Below are 17,530 nucleotides of genomic sequence, written 5' to 3'. Positions count from 1 at the left end.
CCATATTTCACACACAGCAAAAGTGGTGTTAATCCAGTGGACAAGCACAGCTGATAACAGAGAAAGTTTGGTGGTATCAACGGTGTTTTTGACAGGATGCAGTGCAAGAACCTTTCTCTTCGCCTTCTCTTTTGCTTACTCTTAGCCTCTTGCCCTTAAAACAAATGCAATTTGTGTGACAGCATGAGGCAGGTCAGAAATGTGACTTCCATCTCTGTTTTACAGGCTGGGTTATGACCATTACAACTATCATTCCATTTATGGTCACAGGATGCCACCACATACACAGTGGCCTCTGTGCCCAGGTGCTCCTCTGCATTGTCTTACTGTGTTTTGGCAAATAGCTTCCTTCTGTGGGTGGGCATGCAAAGGCCTCCTGGTAGAGGTAAAACACCTGCAGTATCCAGGTGGGCTTCGAATGTCACCAGAGAAGGAGACTCCACAACCTCTCTGGGCAGCCTGCTCCAGGGCTCTGCATCCTCACAGAGAAAAAGTTCCTCCTGTTCCTGTCTCCTCCACTGCTCCAGCTTGCACCCATTGCTCCTTGTCCTATCACTGGACATCCCTGAGCAGAGCCTGGCTCCATCCTCCTGGCACTGCCCTTCACATCTTGTTGACATGAATGAAGTCACCCCTCATGCTCCTCTGCTCCAAGCTAAAGAGCCCCAGCTCCCTCAACCTTTCTTCAGCAGGGAGATGTTCCATTGCCTTCAGCATTTTTGTGGCTCTGTGCTGGACTCTTTCAAACATTTCCCCAAGGCTATTCTTGAACTGAGTGACCCAGAACTGGACACAATATTCCAGTTGTGGCCTCACCAGGGCAGAGTAGAGGAGGAGAAGAACCTCTCTTGACCTACTCATCACACCCCTTCTAATCCACCCTAGGATTCCATTTGCCTTCTTGGCCAGCAAGGTACATTGCTGGCTCACAGGCATCCTGTTGTCCACCAGGGTCCCTTTCTCCAGAGCTGTTCTCCCCAGCCTGTCCAGTCCTCTCTTCACTCAGTGAATGTAATTCTAGCTGTAAGAGATTTTTGTGTTTTATTTCTGACTAACTGGAACGGGAGTGACATGAAGAAGATGTACCAAACCCAAGCCATCAAGAATACATACAGGGTTCGTAGTTGCCCACAGCAACAGTATAATCAAGGTGTGGCAAAGCAGGAAGTGCTGTCTTACAGTAACAACGAACTGTGTGCCTCTGCAATTCTTCAAGTGAGAGCTGGGCCCGTAGGCTAGTACTTAGCATTGTGTAAGTGGAATTCACCTCGGAGGGTTCTGGGGCCACCAATGCGGGGCTGCAGCCGCCGGCGGGGCATGGAGCCGCAGCCGCGCCTGCCCGGAGCTGACCAGGGTCCTGAAGCACGGCGGTCGGGAGCTGACCAGGGTCCCAACCCGCGGGACCCGGCCAGGGGAACAACCCAGCGAGTTCCACTCTACGACTACCACACTGATGCAGAGAGACTGAAGCACTGCATCTGTTGAGCAGCTTTCAGGGAAGCCCCAGCCTGGAGCAGGAAGTCGGACTAGATTACCTGAATTATATGACACTAAACCCAAGAGAAGTACCAAGTCAGTGAAAAAAGGTGGTGTGCCTGTTTGTGAAACTGGTTTTGCTCGGTGGTACCTTTTGATAAGCCTGCACTTACCTCTGTCTGCACAACTGAACTGCATACATCACATTTTTCAGGTTCTGATGTGTAATCTGCAGTACTGAGATTTCAGGTTTTGGCTGGGCTTGGTCCCTGAAGCCTGGCCTCCCTGTTTTGCTGTGCTCCCAGTAGAAGAGCTAGCCCCCAAAACTTCTGTAGGCTTACAACACTTGCTGCTTGACTTTTGGGGGAAAATACCCTCTCAAAAATGAAATGACATTCTTCCCCATTTTACTCTTCTAAGATTATTACTTATAGTAACAACCATTGTTTATTCAAATCATTTTATGGTTCTTCAAACATGTTAATGAATTTTTCTCATGCCTCTGTGTACAAACACACTTGAAGTAGTTTTGTTTTCATTACTGAAAAGAATAAATTGCTTATGGAAGCTTCATTGCTTCATTGTTTTGGCTCCCTGGACATCTAAGCTTCTGTTTTCATAACCTTAGTCATGACATTACATGGCACTACACACTCCTCTAATTACTTTCTTGTTTGATAAACATTCCTTTAAAAAAACATGTTGGTAGTCACTCATTATATATAAATCCTACTGTGGTGTTAACCACCTTTATACTTTTCATCAGGATCTTTTAACCTTGGGTCTACATTTCTGCAGAAAGGCTTCCCTAGAGAAAGAAAGTGCTGTAAATGAAGATCTATACCCTTGCTTTGCATGCAGTCCTTAGAATTCTTTGTGTTGTTTTCATTGCATGCTATTACTTGCTTTCCAACTCTTCTGGGTCAACTTTCTTTTTGGGTGTTTTTAGTTACATGAGCCAACTCACATGCCAACTGCTCTAAACACCTAGAAATACCAGAGACCCTAAGATGCTTCCTAGCTAACCTTTTTGTATTGCTGTTCCCTTTGCTGTTTTTCTATATTTAACTAACTGTAATCAGAGGTAATTGTTTTGCTTTTGCCACAAGAAAGATTGGCAAATAAAGCTGCATCTATATTGTGCAATTTGGAATTTTCAAAGTCAAAAAATTGTCTTAAAACAGTTGGGTATTTCCTCCTTATTTGTAAGATAAATGAAGCTTTCTTAGGAGGCTTTTCTCATTAATAGAGAAGGGGAAAAAATCTGCAAGTCAACAGTGCTTCCATGCTGCCAGAAACTAATCTTGGTGTTTAAACTCCACTCAAACCCTAATTGCAAATTTCCTAGAGAGATCAATCCTTGCTACTTGCCTTTGATGCCATTTTAACCAGTAGTTTTCATTGATTCCTCTGAACTGTTTCGGCTTAAAGCAAAGGCAAGAAACAGCTTTTGATTAGTGGATCTTTTCCTTGTTGAGGCTCATTATTTCATATACTAGCTAAATAGAATTCTATTGCTTTAAAGACAGCCTACAAAGTAAAATCCAAGTTTTAAACTTTGTTATCTAACACATGATGACTAAATCTGTATTTTGATGCCTGTATGAGTTGATTGTTTTCTTTTGCTGCAGGATTCTTATTCATATCAATGGGATCAGAGGGCCCTCAGGAATTCAGAGAGAGCTGTTCCACTGTTTTAAGTGCTATTGTCTTTTACACAAGTAGAATTGGAAGCCCTTTAATTTTTTTATGAGCTGAAACTAACCTTATTTATTGCATATACTGTGTGCTACCAATAAGATTGTAGAGAACATTGTGTTTCTAGGGCTAGATGAGCTTTTCAGTAAATCAACCGTGTACATTGAGATGAGTCTCCTGACACCTTCTTCAGAATCCTCCTGCATGCTGTCTTTCCTACCCCCACCCACGTTCAATGCAGGTTATTGCTGCTTTTCACAACTATTTGTATTCTGCTCACGTGGTAAACGTTCATCCTGCATCAGTTCTGCAGGGTTAGAATTGATCTCAAAATGCTTACTTTGGCTGTGGGTTGGTCCTGGCGATAACCTTGCACATACCTGAAACTGTGTTGAGAAATCCTTTGTAAAGCTGGGGGAAAATAAAGGAGTTGTACCTCTTACTGAGCAGCAGTTGGTTCTTCCAAATATTTTCCTATCTTTTCTGTGTGTTGTCCCACGCTCTTGCAAGAGAGTAATTCTACATGAATAATTCCACACCGGGCATAAGTAAGCAGCTGCTCTGCAATTTTCCTTACTCTGTTTTGGTTTCAGCTTGTTACTGTTCTTGTATCCTGAAATTGCTGTGGAGGAAAGCAGAGTCAGAGCTAGAGGACCTCTTCACTGGACAATCATGTTTGTGTTTTGGCTGTGTTTCTGTAACTGAAATGTAGAAGTTATTTACTTCAACAAAAACCTGTGTGTGTGAAAGTTAAAATGTGCACCTACGTACAGGAAATTCCTCAGGCAGGAAATTGTCTGCTGCAATGCAGGAGATTAATGGAGAGGTTTATACTGCAGTTTCCTAGGCCTGCAAAATAACTCATCAAACTCTCATAAAACAGTAACTAATCTTGCTTAATAGACATACATGACATTACAAAAGTATTTTTCCCCACTAAAGTAGTCACAGAATCTTAGAATGGCTCAGGTTGGAAGGGACCTTAGAGATCATCTACTCCAACCTCCCCACCATGGGCAGGGACAACTCTCATCTAGACTTGGCTGCTCAAGGCCTCATCCAACCTGGCCTCAAACAACCCCACAGCCTTCCTGGACAACCTATTCCAGAGACTCACCACCTTTGTACTGAAGAAATTCTTCCTAAAGTCCAGTCTAAACCTCTCTCCCACAGCTTAAAACCATTTCCCCTTGTCCTATTGCTTGACACCCCTATGAAATGTTCCTCTTCAGCCTTCTTATAGGATTCCTTCAGGTACTAAAAGGCAGCTCTAAGGTCCCCCTGGAGCCCTCTCTACGGTGATCAACCCCAGCTCCCTCAACCTATCCTCATAGCAGAAGTGTTCCAGCCCTTGCATCATCTTTGTGGCGCTCTTCTGGGCTTGCTCCAACAGTTCTGAGTCCTGTGATGATTTGTGCTTACCTTGTTTCCCTGAGCATCTAGTCAAAATTCAGAAACGTTTCCATTACTTTTTGGGAACTTAGTGCAACCCTGATGTGTGCAGTTTGATACACTCAGCTTTTTCTCTTCTGCTTGGACTTGGAGCAGATAAGGAGAAGAGGAGGGAAGAAGTGGAGGATGGACAAACTGTTTAAAAGCAGTGTCTGGAAGTTAGATCTCTAGGCCCAAAAGATAAAGGGTTGCTGTTATATGCTCAGCACAGTGCAGTATTAAGTAACCATTGGATTACCTGGTGTGTCTGTCTGCCACTGAGTCCCAGTGAACTGGGAGGAGAGTTGCTGCCTGATGTGTAAATGCTGTGCATTTAAGTGTGAGTCAGTTGAAATTTAAGCAGGAGGGTGTTGTGTACCTTCCTCTGGAGGTGTTGGCAGAGCAGGCCTGAGAATCCCAAGCAGTGGATAGTTCTTTCCTCTGAGCTTGTCATGGCATCTGGTGGTATGAGGTGGTCAAATGAAAGGAAGGGTTTGCTGCATGTTTCTGTGGCTGCTGGCTGGGTAGTGATTTGAACTGTGAATTGAAGTTTGTCTTTCTTACCACACAGGACTGAAAAAGAAAAATTGAAGTGAGCTAGTCAGGTATCTGAGAAGGTGGTTAGGGAAGCCATCAGGGGCAGTTACTTACAATTTCTGGTCAAGCTGTCTCTCCAGAAATGTGTGCATTATTTTTCCATGTTGTACTGTTTACATGGGATTGGGTTGCTCCTTGGAACATTTCATTGCAGCTGTTTGGAAAGCAGCTCAGCTGCTGCTTGAGGCTCCTCAGTTGTGTGAATGTTGGAAGTTATAACACCCTCTCTACCCCTAGTAGGCTGAAGTTCATGTTTTATTCAATCATGAAATAGTTCCTTTTTTATCATGGTGAGAGGCCTTGAGCACAAGTCCTATGCGGAGAGGCTGAGGGAGCTGGGATTGTTTAGCCTGGAGAAGAGGAGGCTCAGGGGAGACCTTATTGCTCTCCACAACTACCTGAAGGGTGGCTGTAGCCAGGAGGGGGTTGGTCTCTTCTCTCTAGCAACCAGCACCAGAACAAGAGGACACAGTCTCAAGCTGTGTAAGGGGAAGTTTAGGCTCGAGGTGAGGTGAAAGTTCTTCACTGAGAGAGTTGTGTTAGCCATTGGAATGTGCTGCCCAGGGAGGTGGTGGAGTCACCGTCCCTGGAGGTGTTCAAGAGGGGATTGGATGTGGCACTTGGTGCCATGGTTTAGTCATGAGGTCTGTGGTGACAGGTTGGACTTGATGATCTTTGAGGTCTCTTCCAACCTTGGTGATTCTGTGATTTTTTTAATCTAAAGTTTGGGGTCTTAGTTCATTGCAGGTTGTAAAGCTTGGATCCAGAAATCTTCTAGAACTTTGGAATTTCCCACCTATGCTTCACATTCCCAGAACATTTACTGTTAAAAATACTGTTTATGCTATACCTTCAGTAGTCTCTTTCCTAAACTAAAGCATTGCAGGCTCCAAATGCGATTTATTTATTTATTTAATTTTATTTTTGTCATCATCCCCACACTGTGCTGTCCTGGCTATGCAAAAGTTGTTTCCATTGAATTGAATGCCACAGTAGCAATTTGAAATGTTCTTTTAATTCATGGCAAATGCTCCCTTGCAGTGACTTCATGCTGGGTGAAAAGCTATTAGAGAGAACAACTTTTGAAGTTCCTACTGAAAGTACATCTTGGACTAAAAGCATCTGCCAGCTAGTTGCTGTCACTCCATATCTTTGATGAATATGCAGGGATGTTGCAAGGGGTTCTCTCTTTTGTGTGTGGTTCCTTTGCAGTTAATACCCCCTGTATCCTTTTGGATATAGAGGGTTTCCTGCAGCTGCAAAGTGATGTGCTGAGTCTCCTAAGTGGTCTTTTGCAGTCCTGTATCCCACTCTTAGGTATTTCATGAGATATTAATCTCCTGAAGAAACAATTGTGCTCTTCACAAATATGTACTTCAGGCACTGAGTTTACATGAGCTTAAATGTTTAATTCCTCTTCAATCCTGAACAAAGACGCTGCTGAGTAATGCTTTCATGGTACTAGAGAGAAGCTTGCCCCACTTGGACTGCTTCTCTTCTGTGCAAGAAGTGAGCTTCAGGTTTCAGAATCTGTTAGTTGGCAGTGCCTCTGTGGAGCAAGGAAACTGTTAAATCCAGGAAACTGAAGAAGGACACAGGAGGCTTATTTTAGGATCAATTTGTTATCTCATAAAGGGATTTTCGTAGTCACTGTCAGTTTCTTCCTATAGGAATTGCTTTGTAATCAAATATTGGGCTGTGGTAGTCTCCAGGGCCAGAATTAGAAAAACCATGCTCAGCTTGCTCATTCATAGAGTGGTTTACATTGGAAGGGACCTTGAAGATCATCTAGTTCCAACCCCACTGTCATGGGCAGGGGCACCTTCCACTATACCAGGTTGCTCAAAGCCTCATCCAACCTGGCCTTGAACACTTCCAGAGATACCCCTTGTGGCTGGTCTCCATTTGGACATTGATGTTAATAATTAGCATACATAGTGAGGCAGCGTGCTCCACATGTGGGACCAGCCTGGCAGGGGTTCTGTTTCTTACCTATGGCACAGAATGACTGTAGTGTGCTTACCCTTAGGTGGTCTTGCTTTTGGCAGGGGGGTTGGCCTGGATGATCTCTGGAGGTCTCTCCTGTGGGAACACCAGTTACGAGTGGTGTGAGCAATCTGGCAGTGCAGGCCTAGAGCCTGACATGGTGGTAGGCCATGCCCAGCACAAGGGCAGAGCCAGCTACCAGTATGCCAAAACAGTGCTGTGCCTGCAGCACTGTAACTAAAACAAGACGCTAGTAGCTAGAAACATAGTGAGTTATCTCAGGACAACAGGACACGCACCTGCATCAACAAACCTCGTGTGTCATCCATAGCTGGACCGATAATCTACAGTAGTGTGATGTGTGGTCACTCATAGGGGACCAATGAGTCCATGCCAACAAGGCATACCAAGGTTATATAAACTGTAGCAGTTTCCTTGCTACGCACTTCTTCTTTACCTGCCTGTCCTGTCTCCTCTCCTTCCATGCTTTACTGTGCCATGCTTTCACCATAGGCCTGAGCCATAGGCCTGCAATACTGGAACAATAAAGGATCAATACCCGATCATATTGGTCAGCCGTATTGATTCCAAGAACCTCCGTCGTCGCCATATCTGGCTAAACTCTCCCAACTTCTAACATTCTGTGGTTCTGTGTTTACACCTATCCCTGCATTACCAGAGGGGCAAGAGGTTTGATTGGCTTCTCGTGTAGCATTATCACTTCATTTCGCATAGCAGTGGAACGTAGAGGGGTTTGTATAAATTGCAGCTAGCACATAGATTTAGCAGGTCTCAGTGGAACATACGTTGTGGTTCTGACAGATTTTGTACCTGTGAAATCCAGCTTTCAACAGTTTGCCTGATGGTCCTTTTGTAACACAGCTTTGTATGAACACCAAACAGCTTAGGAATTACATGGCATTGAGTAAATCTGCCAGGAAAGCATCACTGAGATTTCTTGGTTATGTTAAAATGCACACACTTCCAGCCCACAGTAATTGCTTGAGATTTATTACATAGATTTTCTTCTTCTCTAGCTCTCTGAAACTTTGATTCTAATTCATGTTTCTTCTGTTTCTCTATGCAACAGTGAGTTCTAAATTATTGCTAGAATTCTAGATGCATTTCAGATTTTATGCAGTTAGTTCAATCAGTAACTACAAACAAAAAAGCCAAGCAGAATGCAGGTTTATGATATAAAATGTATGGAGTTATGAATTACCACATGCAAGGCCTCTTAGGTAATGGTACACCCAGTTTTGAAGGAAATCTTCCAGAAGCAGCCCATCTTTCCTGAGAAAATAACTTTTAAAAGACAACACTTGTCTCCCTGTGGAGGTTTGACGAGGCCTCTTTCTTTCAAGGGGCCACAACTTGAGTCCTGTGTTTAGTTTTGGGCCCTTCACTGCAGGAAGGACATTGAGGTGCTGGAGCATGTCTAGAGAAGGGCAACAAGGCTTGTGAAGATCATAGATCACCTGGGCTACAAGGAGCATCTGAGGGAGCTGGGGGTGTTCAGTCTGGAGAAGAGGAGGCTGAGGAAAGACCTCATTGCTCTCTACAACTACCTGAAGAGAGGTTGGAGCAAGGAGGGGGCAGCCTCTTTTCCTTGGTGGCAAGCGACAGGACCAGAGGAAATGGTTACAAGCTGTGCCAGGGAAGGTTCAGGCTAGATATTAAGAAATACTTCTTCACAGAGAAGATTCTCAAACATTGGAATTGCCTGCCCAGGGCAGTGCTGGAGTCACTCTCCCTGGAGGTGTTCAAGCAGCCTGTGGAGCTGGTGCTTAGGGCCATGGTTCAGTGTTGACCCTTGAGTGCTGGGTCAAGGGTTGGACTGGATGACCATTGAGGTCTAACTGGATGTGTTCTGTGATTCTGTGATCTCTGTGATGTGCCTTACCTTGCTGTCTGCTCTGGGCAGAACTGGAGCAGTTTGACAGAGAGGAGTGAGTGGAATGCAGGGAACCACAGCCACCCTCTACATTTCCATTTAAAGAAGATACCGCTCCTGACATCATTGTTTTTTGGAGCTGGTTGCTGTCAAGCTGTCGTGTCTTGACAGCTCTGTAGGTGGAACAAAAGGCCCATCAGGCTGAAGATGATTTGTAAACAATAAAAAAAAGGCACATTTGCTACCCTACCACATCTGACTAAAAAAAAACCAAGGCTACTTTACCTGTGGCTGGCACACAGACAACTATCCTTTAAAGTATCAACTGCACTCTTACGCAATGCTGCAAGAAAATGCTCCATTAAGAGCTTCATTTGGCTTCTCATTAACTCCTGGCTCCTGAAGAACATCAGTGGCACAATACCATTTTCAAAAGGGACAGTGAAATCACAGCAGCTCTTGCAAATGTAAAAAGCTTATTTTAAAAATCATTTTTCTCATTTATAATCTGAGTGGTTTCAAATTTTTTTTTTGACATCTTCAGCATTAAATCAGAGGCTGAATACTGTAATTTTTCCTGTTTTTCCCAGTAAGAACTTAGTTGCTGATTAAAGCCTTTGGCAGGGAGTAGGCAGAATTTAATGCATTAACAATCTCACAATGAAATCAGAGTGAATTAGAGTAGTATTATCTCAAATAAATTGTATTTTGTTAGTGCTATGTAATGTTCTTTTAACTGATGACAATGATTTATTTCTACTTAGATGAATGATGAAACTAATCAGTGAATTGCTGGATGGATGCTTTGTTAAATTAGTCCCACATTCAGTTGAGAGTCTTTAATCTCTTGCTTTGTGTGCTTATTTGTCGTTGAATTTGCAGAGAGGCTGTGCAAGGTGCTTCTTTAATTTACGTGAATCTGAGCTGGAACATCTTCATTGGTTATCAGTTGGAGTTTCATTGGTTTAAAGCAGGGAAAATGGCACAAAGGGGCCTTTAGATATTTGGGGTTCTCTGGACTGGGTGTTAGGAAGAAGTTCTTCATAGAGAGAGTGATTGCCCATTGGAATGGGCTGCCCGGGGAGGTGGTGGAGTCGCCATCACTGGGGGTGTTTAGGAGACTGGATGGGGTGCTTGGTGCCATGGGTTAGTTGATTAGATGGTGTTGGATGATGGGTTGCATGTGATGATCTTGAAGGTCTCTTCCAACCTAGTCTGGTCTGGTCTCTTCTATCCTCCTCTTCTATCCTCCTCTTCTATCCTCCTCTTCTATCCTCCTCTTCTATCCTCCTCTTCTATCCTCCTCTTCTATCCTCCTCTTCTATCCTCCTCTTCTATCCTCCTCTTCTATCCTCCTCTTCTATCCTCCTCTTCTATCCTCCTCTTCTATCCTCCTCTTCTATCCTCCTCTTCTATCCTCCTCTTCTATCCTCCTCTTCTATCCTCCTCTTCTATCCTCCTCTTCTATCCTCCTCTTCTATCCTCCTCTTCTATCCTCCTCTTCTATCCTCCTCTTCTATCCTCCTCTTCTATCCTCCTCTTCTATCCTCCTCTTCTATCCTCCTCTTCTATCCTCCTCTTCTATCCTCCTCTTCTATCCTCCTCTTCTATCCTCCTCTTCTATCCTCCTCTTCTATCCATCTTTTAAATACCACCTAACAAAATCCTTTCAAAGATTATTTGAAACTCACTTGTTAAGGGAATTCATCCCCCTTATTTCCTATATGCAAGGTGGTTTTAGTTAACAGTGTTTGCAGATTTCCTGATGATGACTGCTTAAAAATGAGGATGAGCTGGTCATTTATTTTCACATTTTCTCTGTTACACTGGATGAATGGATGCTGCAACAGTTTTTTAGTCTAACCATAAGGCTCTGTTCATTAACATTTTAGGAGTGAAGAAAATAACAAAAGTAGGGATAGTGAAGATAACAGAGTTTCAGGAAGCTAATATTAATAGAAATACTTTTGTTGCAACTTTACAGTCTAAGGCCAGCATTTGTGAAGCCAGCTTTCAATTCCAAGAAGGAAAACTGAGCTTTTTCTGAGCATTTAGCATAAATGACAGCTGGGTGCCCACAATGTGAGAACTGGTATGTTGGCAATTTGCCTAGCAAAGAGCTACATTGTGAGAGGTAAAGAAGGAAAACATCAGAAGGTTTTTCTAAGCCTTGTGAAACATGTTTTCCTGGTAATATAAAGCTAGAAGCAAACTTAAGTTTACTGTATAGTATTATCTCCAAATAGCACCACCACCTTAAAAGTGTAACACTTTTGATTGAAAATTGTCTTACAAGTAATACCCAATTCTGTTTTACAGAAGAAGTAAAAAAAAGTGGTTTAATTCTGGAGCAAGTTATGGCATTCTTCTAACCCTTCAACCCCGACATAACATTCAAAAGAGCTGAAGGCAAATCGCCCACACCAAGAAGATAGCATGAGGTGGTGATGTGGCATGAAGAAACAGATCATTATGGAAGTCCATCTTTGATGCTTTTATACTTGGGGGAGTGGGGAAAACCAGGTTCAGATAATTAATTACAAGTGAAACTCAACCTTAAATCCACAGTGCAGAGCCTGGCAAACCATTGTATACACAAAGTAGAAACAAGTAGAGGGTGCAGGGAAACAGCTTGAAAGCCCAGCTAGTAACAAGCAGAGTAATTCCTCTGCTTGTTAGGGCTGGAGCTACCTTCTGGTTAATTGTGTTGCACTCTTGCTTAAGCTGTTTGCATCTCCTGATCTGGCCAGCCCAAAAGGAGGTCTGAGCTGAATGCTCATGAGAAGTCACAGGAAGAAGCCCACAGCATTTTAGGTTTGAAGAGGCTCTGAGTGCCTTTATCTGTGGACAGATTCCAACTGAACATCCTTTGGATGTGGAAAAGAGGGAAGTGTGCCATTGCACTTACATTCTGCAGCAGGATTATAAGATAGTGCTTTCCTAACAACTTCAAAGCCCTTGAAAGAGGGAAAAGAAAATGGCTTTTGTGGACAGAAAAAGGAGCCTTATGTTTCATGGTTGCTTATGGGCAAAACCTGAATTTAAGACTTGTATGATTTGTGTATGAACTGTGCAGTTTGTTTGGACAAAGAGGCTCAGGGCAGAGTTCCTGAACTGCCCCTGCAGTCTCAGCAGTAGCATAGATCAGTGATTTAAATGTTGGAAGAAGTCCTGTGCAAGATAACAAATACAGTTTTCTCCCAGATTATCCTGAGCAATTGCTTTTCGTTCAGCTCAGAGCAGCTGAAATCTCACCATGCAGCAGTGCCACTTAATCCTTAGGCTATTTCACCCTCTCCCTCCCCAACCCCATTACAATTCTGGAACTATGTTTTGCACAGCGTCTGGAGAAAATTCACAGTATTCCAGAGGCAGCCTCACCTGTATCTCTTCTGCATATATCAACTGTATCTCTTCTAGATTTCCTCTTATTCTTATCCCCCACCCCCTCTACTGAGTATGTGAGCTCTCATTTAGTCAGGGTCACCTCAGAAATGAGGTGTCCTTTGAATTTCAAGATATGCTCCTAGTTCAATAACTGTGGAAATTAAAACATGTTCTTGAGAAGGCAGATGCAGGACAAGAGTGCAGTTGCACACTTAGTGTTGCTCTGCCATGCTATCACTCACTTCCTAATGGTGCCTGGGCCTCAGGAAAGGAAAATTTATTTTTCTGCTTGTGTATATCTTAGTCCAAAGTTAAGGTGAGCAAAATGCTTTAATGTCTTTCAATAGAATAGAATTAACCAGGTTGGAAAAGACCTTCAAGATCATCAAGTCCAACCTATCACCCAACACCATCTAATCAACTAAACCATGGCACCAAGTTCCCCATCCAGAAAGCAGGTTGTGGCTTTATGCTATCTGAATGCAATCTAGTTTGCTGGGAAAAGAGGATAAAGCAGATAAATCTAAGGAAGAAGTGAAATTACATTAGAAACAATGCAGCAGTGTGCCCAGGTGGCCAAGAAGGCCAATGGCGTCCTGGCCTGGATCAGGAATAGTGTGGTCAGCAGGAGCTGGGAAGTCATTCTGGTTAGGCCACACCTTAAGTACTGTGTCCAGTTCTGGGGCCCTCAATTTAGGAAAGATGTTGAGTTGCTGGAATGTGTCCAGAGAAGGGCAACAAAGGTGGGGAGGGGTTTGGAGCACAAGCCCTATGAGGAGAGGCTGAGGGAGCTGGGGTAGTTTAGCCTGGAAAAGAGGAGGCTCAGGGGAGACCACCTTGCTGTCCACAGCTACCTGAAGGGAGGTTGCAGCCAGGTGTGGATTGGTCTATTCTCCCAGGCAACCATCCCCAGAACAAGAGGACACAGTCTCAAGCTGTGTAAAGGGAAGTTTAGGCTTGATCTTAGGAAGAAGTTATTCACAGAAGGAGAGATTGCCCATTGGAATGGGCTGCCTGGGGAGGTGGTGGGGTCGACATCTCTGGAGGTGTTTAAGAAAAGGCTGGATGAGGCATTTAGTGCCATGGTTTAGTTGATTAATTGGGGTTGGGTGATTGGTTGGACTTGATGATCTTGGAGGTCTCTTCCAACCTGGTTGATTCTGTGATAAGTTCTGGAAAATACAGAGGTTGTGCTGGAATGCTGAGTCTGTTTCCTGGCCCACATGCAGGCTCTGTGATGGTGAATGCATGATGCAATGTTAGATGCTGTTCTGTACATGTCAGTGAGGAACAAGTGCTGCCAGCATTCCATGGCAGTAGAGGAGAATTATTTTGTGATTCTGCATCCTGTTGCTGTGGCATTTGGAGGTGTGTGCAGCAGCTTCTGTCTCAGCTGCAAAGTCAGGTTTTGACAGAATTGATAAATAAAAAAATCCCTGCTCATTTTTTTTTTGCATGAGGAGAATATTAACTTTTGTACTGTAGACAAATTCTATTCTTCAACTGAATCACGCTGTTTTAAATTCACAAGGCTTTTCCACCACCTTCCAATGTTCTGGGCTGCACTGATGCCCTGTGTGCTGCTTAAATGACTGCTGACCTCACTTAAAGGGGCTGGTAGGAAGATGTCCCACCCACCGTTCCAAGATCTTTTGGATTGAAGGAGACTACCTAGCTGTAATTTATTACTGCATTTGGTGGACAGGATAGCTCAACAATTTGACCTTGCACTTGAATGCCCTGCTAAGCAGCTACAAACGCTCCTCAGTGAAAGTGGGCCCTTTCTAGTTTTAATTTGTGCTGTGTCTGGGCAGCTGAGCGTTTAAGGAGCTGCTGTCAAGCTCTAAATGTCTTTGCCTAAGGCTTCAGAGTAACCCGCCCCAGTGACACAGCCAGTGTGATTCCTGATTCCAGTGCCCTTCTGTCATCACATTCTTCCTTCCTTCCTTTCTTCCCTAGAGCTGTCTTTTGTATACAGGTTTAGGAAGGTCACTTTCCTGGATTCCTTTTTCTTCCTTCTTTCTTATTTTTCCCCCCTGGTTGTCTTATTCCCTGTGTCCATGAAGCTTGGCTTGAAGGTTCGCTGACTGCCTGGCTTAGTCAGTATCTGAGTCAGGACTTGAGGCATTTTTTGATGTTGCAGAAATAACAGATTGTGTTTGTTATCACATTTGTCCTGGTTTGGGGAGCGAGGATAAGGCCTGTCCTACAGCTATTAACCAGCTCATTTCTGTGCTACTCCTTTCTTCCCCGCCCCCCCCTCCCAACTCCTCATTCTCCCTTTTTTTTTTCATCACTTTGAGCCCTGCCAGCTCCCTGGGTTCTCCAGGAGCAGCTGCTACAAAGATGTGTGTGTCCTCCTCTGTAAAACTGGTCCTTGTTTTGTGTTGCTAGGCTACTCCCTTCCAGCTGCCACTGAAGAAATGCTCCGTGGTGGGAAACGGTGGGATCCTGAAAAAGAGCGGCTGCGGCAAACAAATAGATCAAGCGGATTTTGTCATGCGGTAAGACAGAAACCTCAATGACACATTGTCTCCCCTTCTCCCTGCTAAGTCTTGGACTTTTCAGAGCTGTTCACTTGTGATTAATCAATTATAATTTGCCTTGGTTTTCCCCCACCCCTTTACAGCATGCTTTAGACAAGTGATTTGGGTAAAAGCATGAGGATAGGCAAAAAAGAGAGTTTTGACTGCAGAAGCAAATGGGGGTGTAATGTGGGAGCAGTCTGCAGATGAGTGGATTAAGGTTGTGACAGATTGTGCAGTGTCACAGAGTGGTACTGAAAAGCTGCATTTGTCTTTAATTATGGAATCCTAGGTAAGGTTGCATCCTTGAAATGTGCTCTGTCCTCTGCAACTCTTAATCTCATCATATGTGACCCACTGAATTCCAGATGAGCAGGTACTGACTCACGGAGCAAGACTTAAAACCCAGGTTTGCTCCAGGTCACTTCAGCTCTGACAGAACTGAGCACCTTGCTGCATCAGTGGGTGCATCTATGTCATCTTTAAGAATAAATTTTAATACTGTGAAAAGGATGAAGTAGAATCGCAGAATCAACCCGGTTGGAAAAGACCTTCAAGATCATCAAGTCCAACCTATTACCCAAAAAATTTCTTTTAGAACCTGTAAGTAGTTACAAAAGACGGAAATAGCATGAACAATTTCCAAATGATATCTTGATCATATTTATTTAAGACAAGAGGGAATGGATTTAGGATGAAAGGGGGTGGATTTTTAGGAGGGGAGATTGAGACTGCATATTAGGAAGAAATTCTTTACGGTGAGGGTGGTGAGACACTGGAGCAGGTTGCCCAGGGAGGTCCTGGATGTCCTTTCCCTGGCAGTGTTCAAAGCCAGAGTGGATGAGGCCTTAAGTGACGTGGTCTAGTGGAAGGTGTCCCTGCCCATGGCAGTGGGTTGGACTAGATGGTCTTCAAGGTTGCTTCCAACCTAAACCATTCTATGAATCTAAGTTGGACCAAGCTAAAATATTCCTGTGTTTTTACTCCCTCAAGACTGATTTCTGAGAAAAGGCCAAAGGTCCTTCATTTGTGAAGAGTTTTTGGGATTCCTCACATGTCATTTCCCTCCAGCCTTCATGTGAGAACCTGTCAGGAGGGATGTTGAAGCAGTTGCTGCTTTTGTGATTACATTTGGCACTTTCTAGGACTGCATTCTTTAAGAAAGAAAGACAGAAATTAGTTCCTCTCTGTTAAACAGGAACAAAAAATACCGTGGGGGAGAAACTGGAGGAATGCTCCCAATGAGATGCAAAAAATGGAGTTTCTTTGGGTTTTGAGCTGGATGTATAATGAACACCCACTTTAGCAAGTTTTCTTATTAGGTTCTGATGACTTCTTATAAAGCCATAGAAATTTGCTGCAAACTAAACAGTATTACTGTGATTTCTAGTTTGCATCTCAAAGACCAAAATGCCTTCGATGTTAAAGCAAAGAAATACAACAAACTAAAGACAAAAGCAAACGTATATTTAGAGCGCTCACAGAAGAGGAGATAAAAGGCAGAGGGGGAGAAAGGCAGTGTGCTGATTGCCATTGCTTGCAAAACTCCTTAGGTGTTCTACAGACTAAATACGTGACACCGCAGGGTATATAATGGAATATGATTTGGATACAGTGGGAAATTGAAATGCTGCAGGAGCAATCAGTTACAAAAACAACAGAATTGGGTGGTTGGTGGGGGTTTTGTTGTTGTTGTTTGTTTGTTATTGTTTGGTTGGTTTTTTTTAAACCAAGCATTTGTTGTGACCTGATCAGAAAATCCCTTTTCTCTCCAGGGAGGGTAAAGCAAGTTCTGTACAGAACTTACTTTGAATTGGAAATAAGTGACAGGGAGAATCCCACAAAAATCCCAGTAGCTGCCTGCAGCCTGTAATTTTTTTTTTTCCTAGTGGTTTGCAGTCATAGTGACAAAAAAAATGTTTCTGTTGTTTTGAGTTAGTAACTAATACACCACTGGGAAAAACTATTTTTGAAAACCTCTTTTTATAGCAGGTGGAAGACAGGATTTAGTTGATCTTTTCTAAACCTGCTTTCCATAATCTGAGAGTGGAGAGAGAAAGAGCACAATACGGACTTGCATAACATGTTTCTTTTTTTTGTTTTTTAACAAAAGAAATTTATTGTGTGATGTCTTTGAAGCATTTCTGAAGTGTTGAGATGTCATGCCAGGTTTTGCCCTTGTTCTCTTCCTCCATTCACATGGTCTTTGATTTCGCTTACGTGTGTTTTCCTCTGCCATAAGACTGCAGCTGTCTTCTACGGTATACTGTAATCACTAAAGTTAATTAATGAGTTTAACCTTGTCTCATTGCTGAGCATCTTCTACAAACACAGTTGTACCAACATAGAGATTAAAACAGCTGCAGTTTTCAGCCCCTAAGGCATAGCACAGTGGACCTGCAATGAAAAAGGTACATGGCCTATGGACTACATGTTTAGTTATGGCGGTGATAGGCTCTTCTGATAGCTGCCTACTTTTCAACTTTCTTCTCTCCTCCTTTTCTCTCCTCCTTTTCTCTCCTCCTTTTCTCTCCCT

General features: G+C 43.4%; 1 protein-coding gene across 1 annotated transcript in view; it reads left to right on the top strand.

Moving 5' to 3' along the window:
• Positions 1-17,530, top strand: part of ST8SIA1 (ST8 alpha-N-acetyl-neuraminide alpha-2,8-sialyltransferase 1) — a 111,681-nt gene that overhangs the window by 47,319 nt on the left and 46,832 nt on the right. Inside the window, exon 3 of the mRNA XM_054167649.1 lies at positions 14,864-14,973. Coding sequence (XP_054023624.1) covers positions 14,864-14,973 — 110 coding nt within the window. The remainder of the gene's footprint in view (positions 1-14,863; positions 14,974-17,530) is intronic.

The sequence above is a fragment of the Dryobates pubescens genome, chromosome 15, assembly GCF_014839835.1.
Source record: "Dryobates pubescens isolate bDryPub1 chromosome 15, bDryPub1.pri, whole genome shotgun sequence".
In the NCBI taxonomy this organism is placed as follows: Eukaryota; Metazoa; Chordata; class Aves; order Piciformes; family Picidae; genus Dryobates; species Dryobates pubescens.
This window is presented reverse-complemented; position numbering and strand designations above follow the sequence as displayed.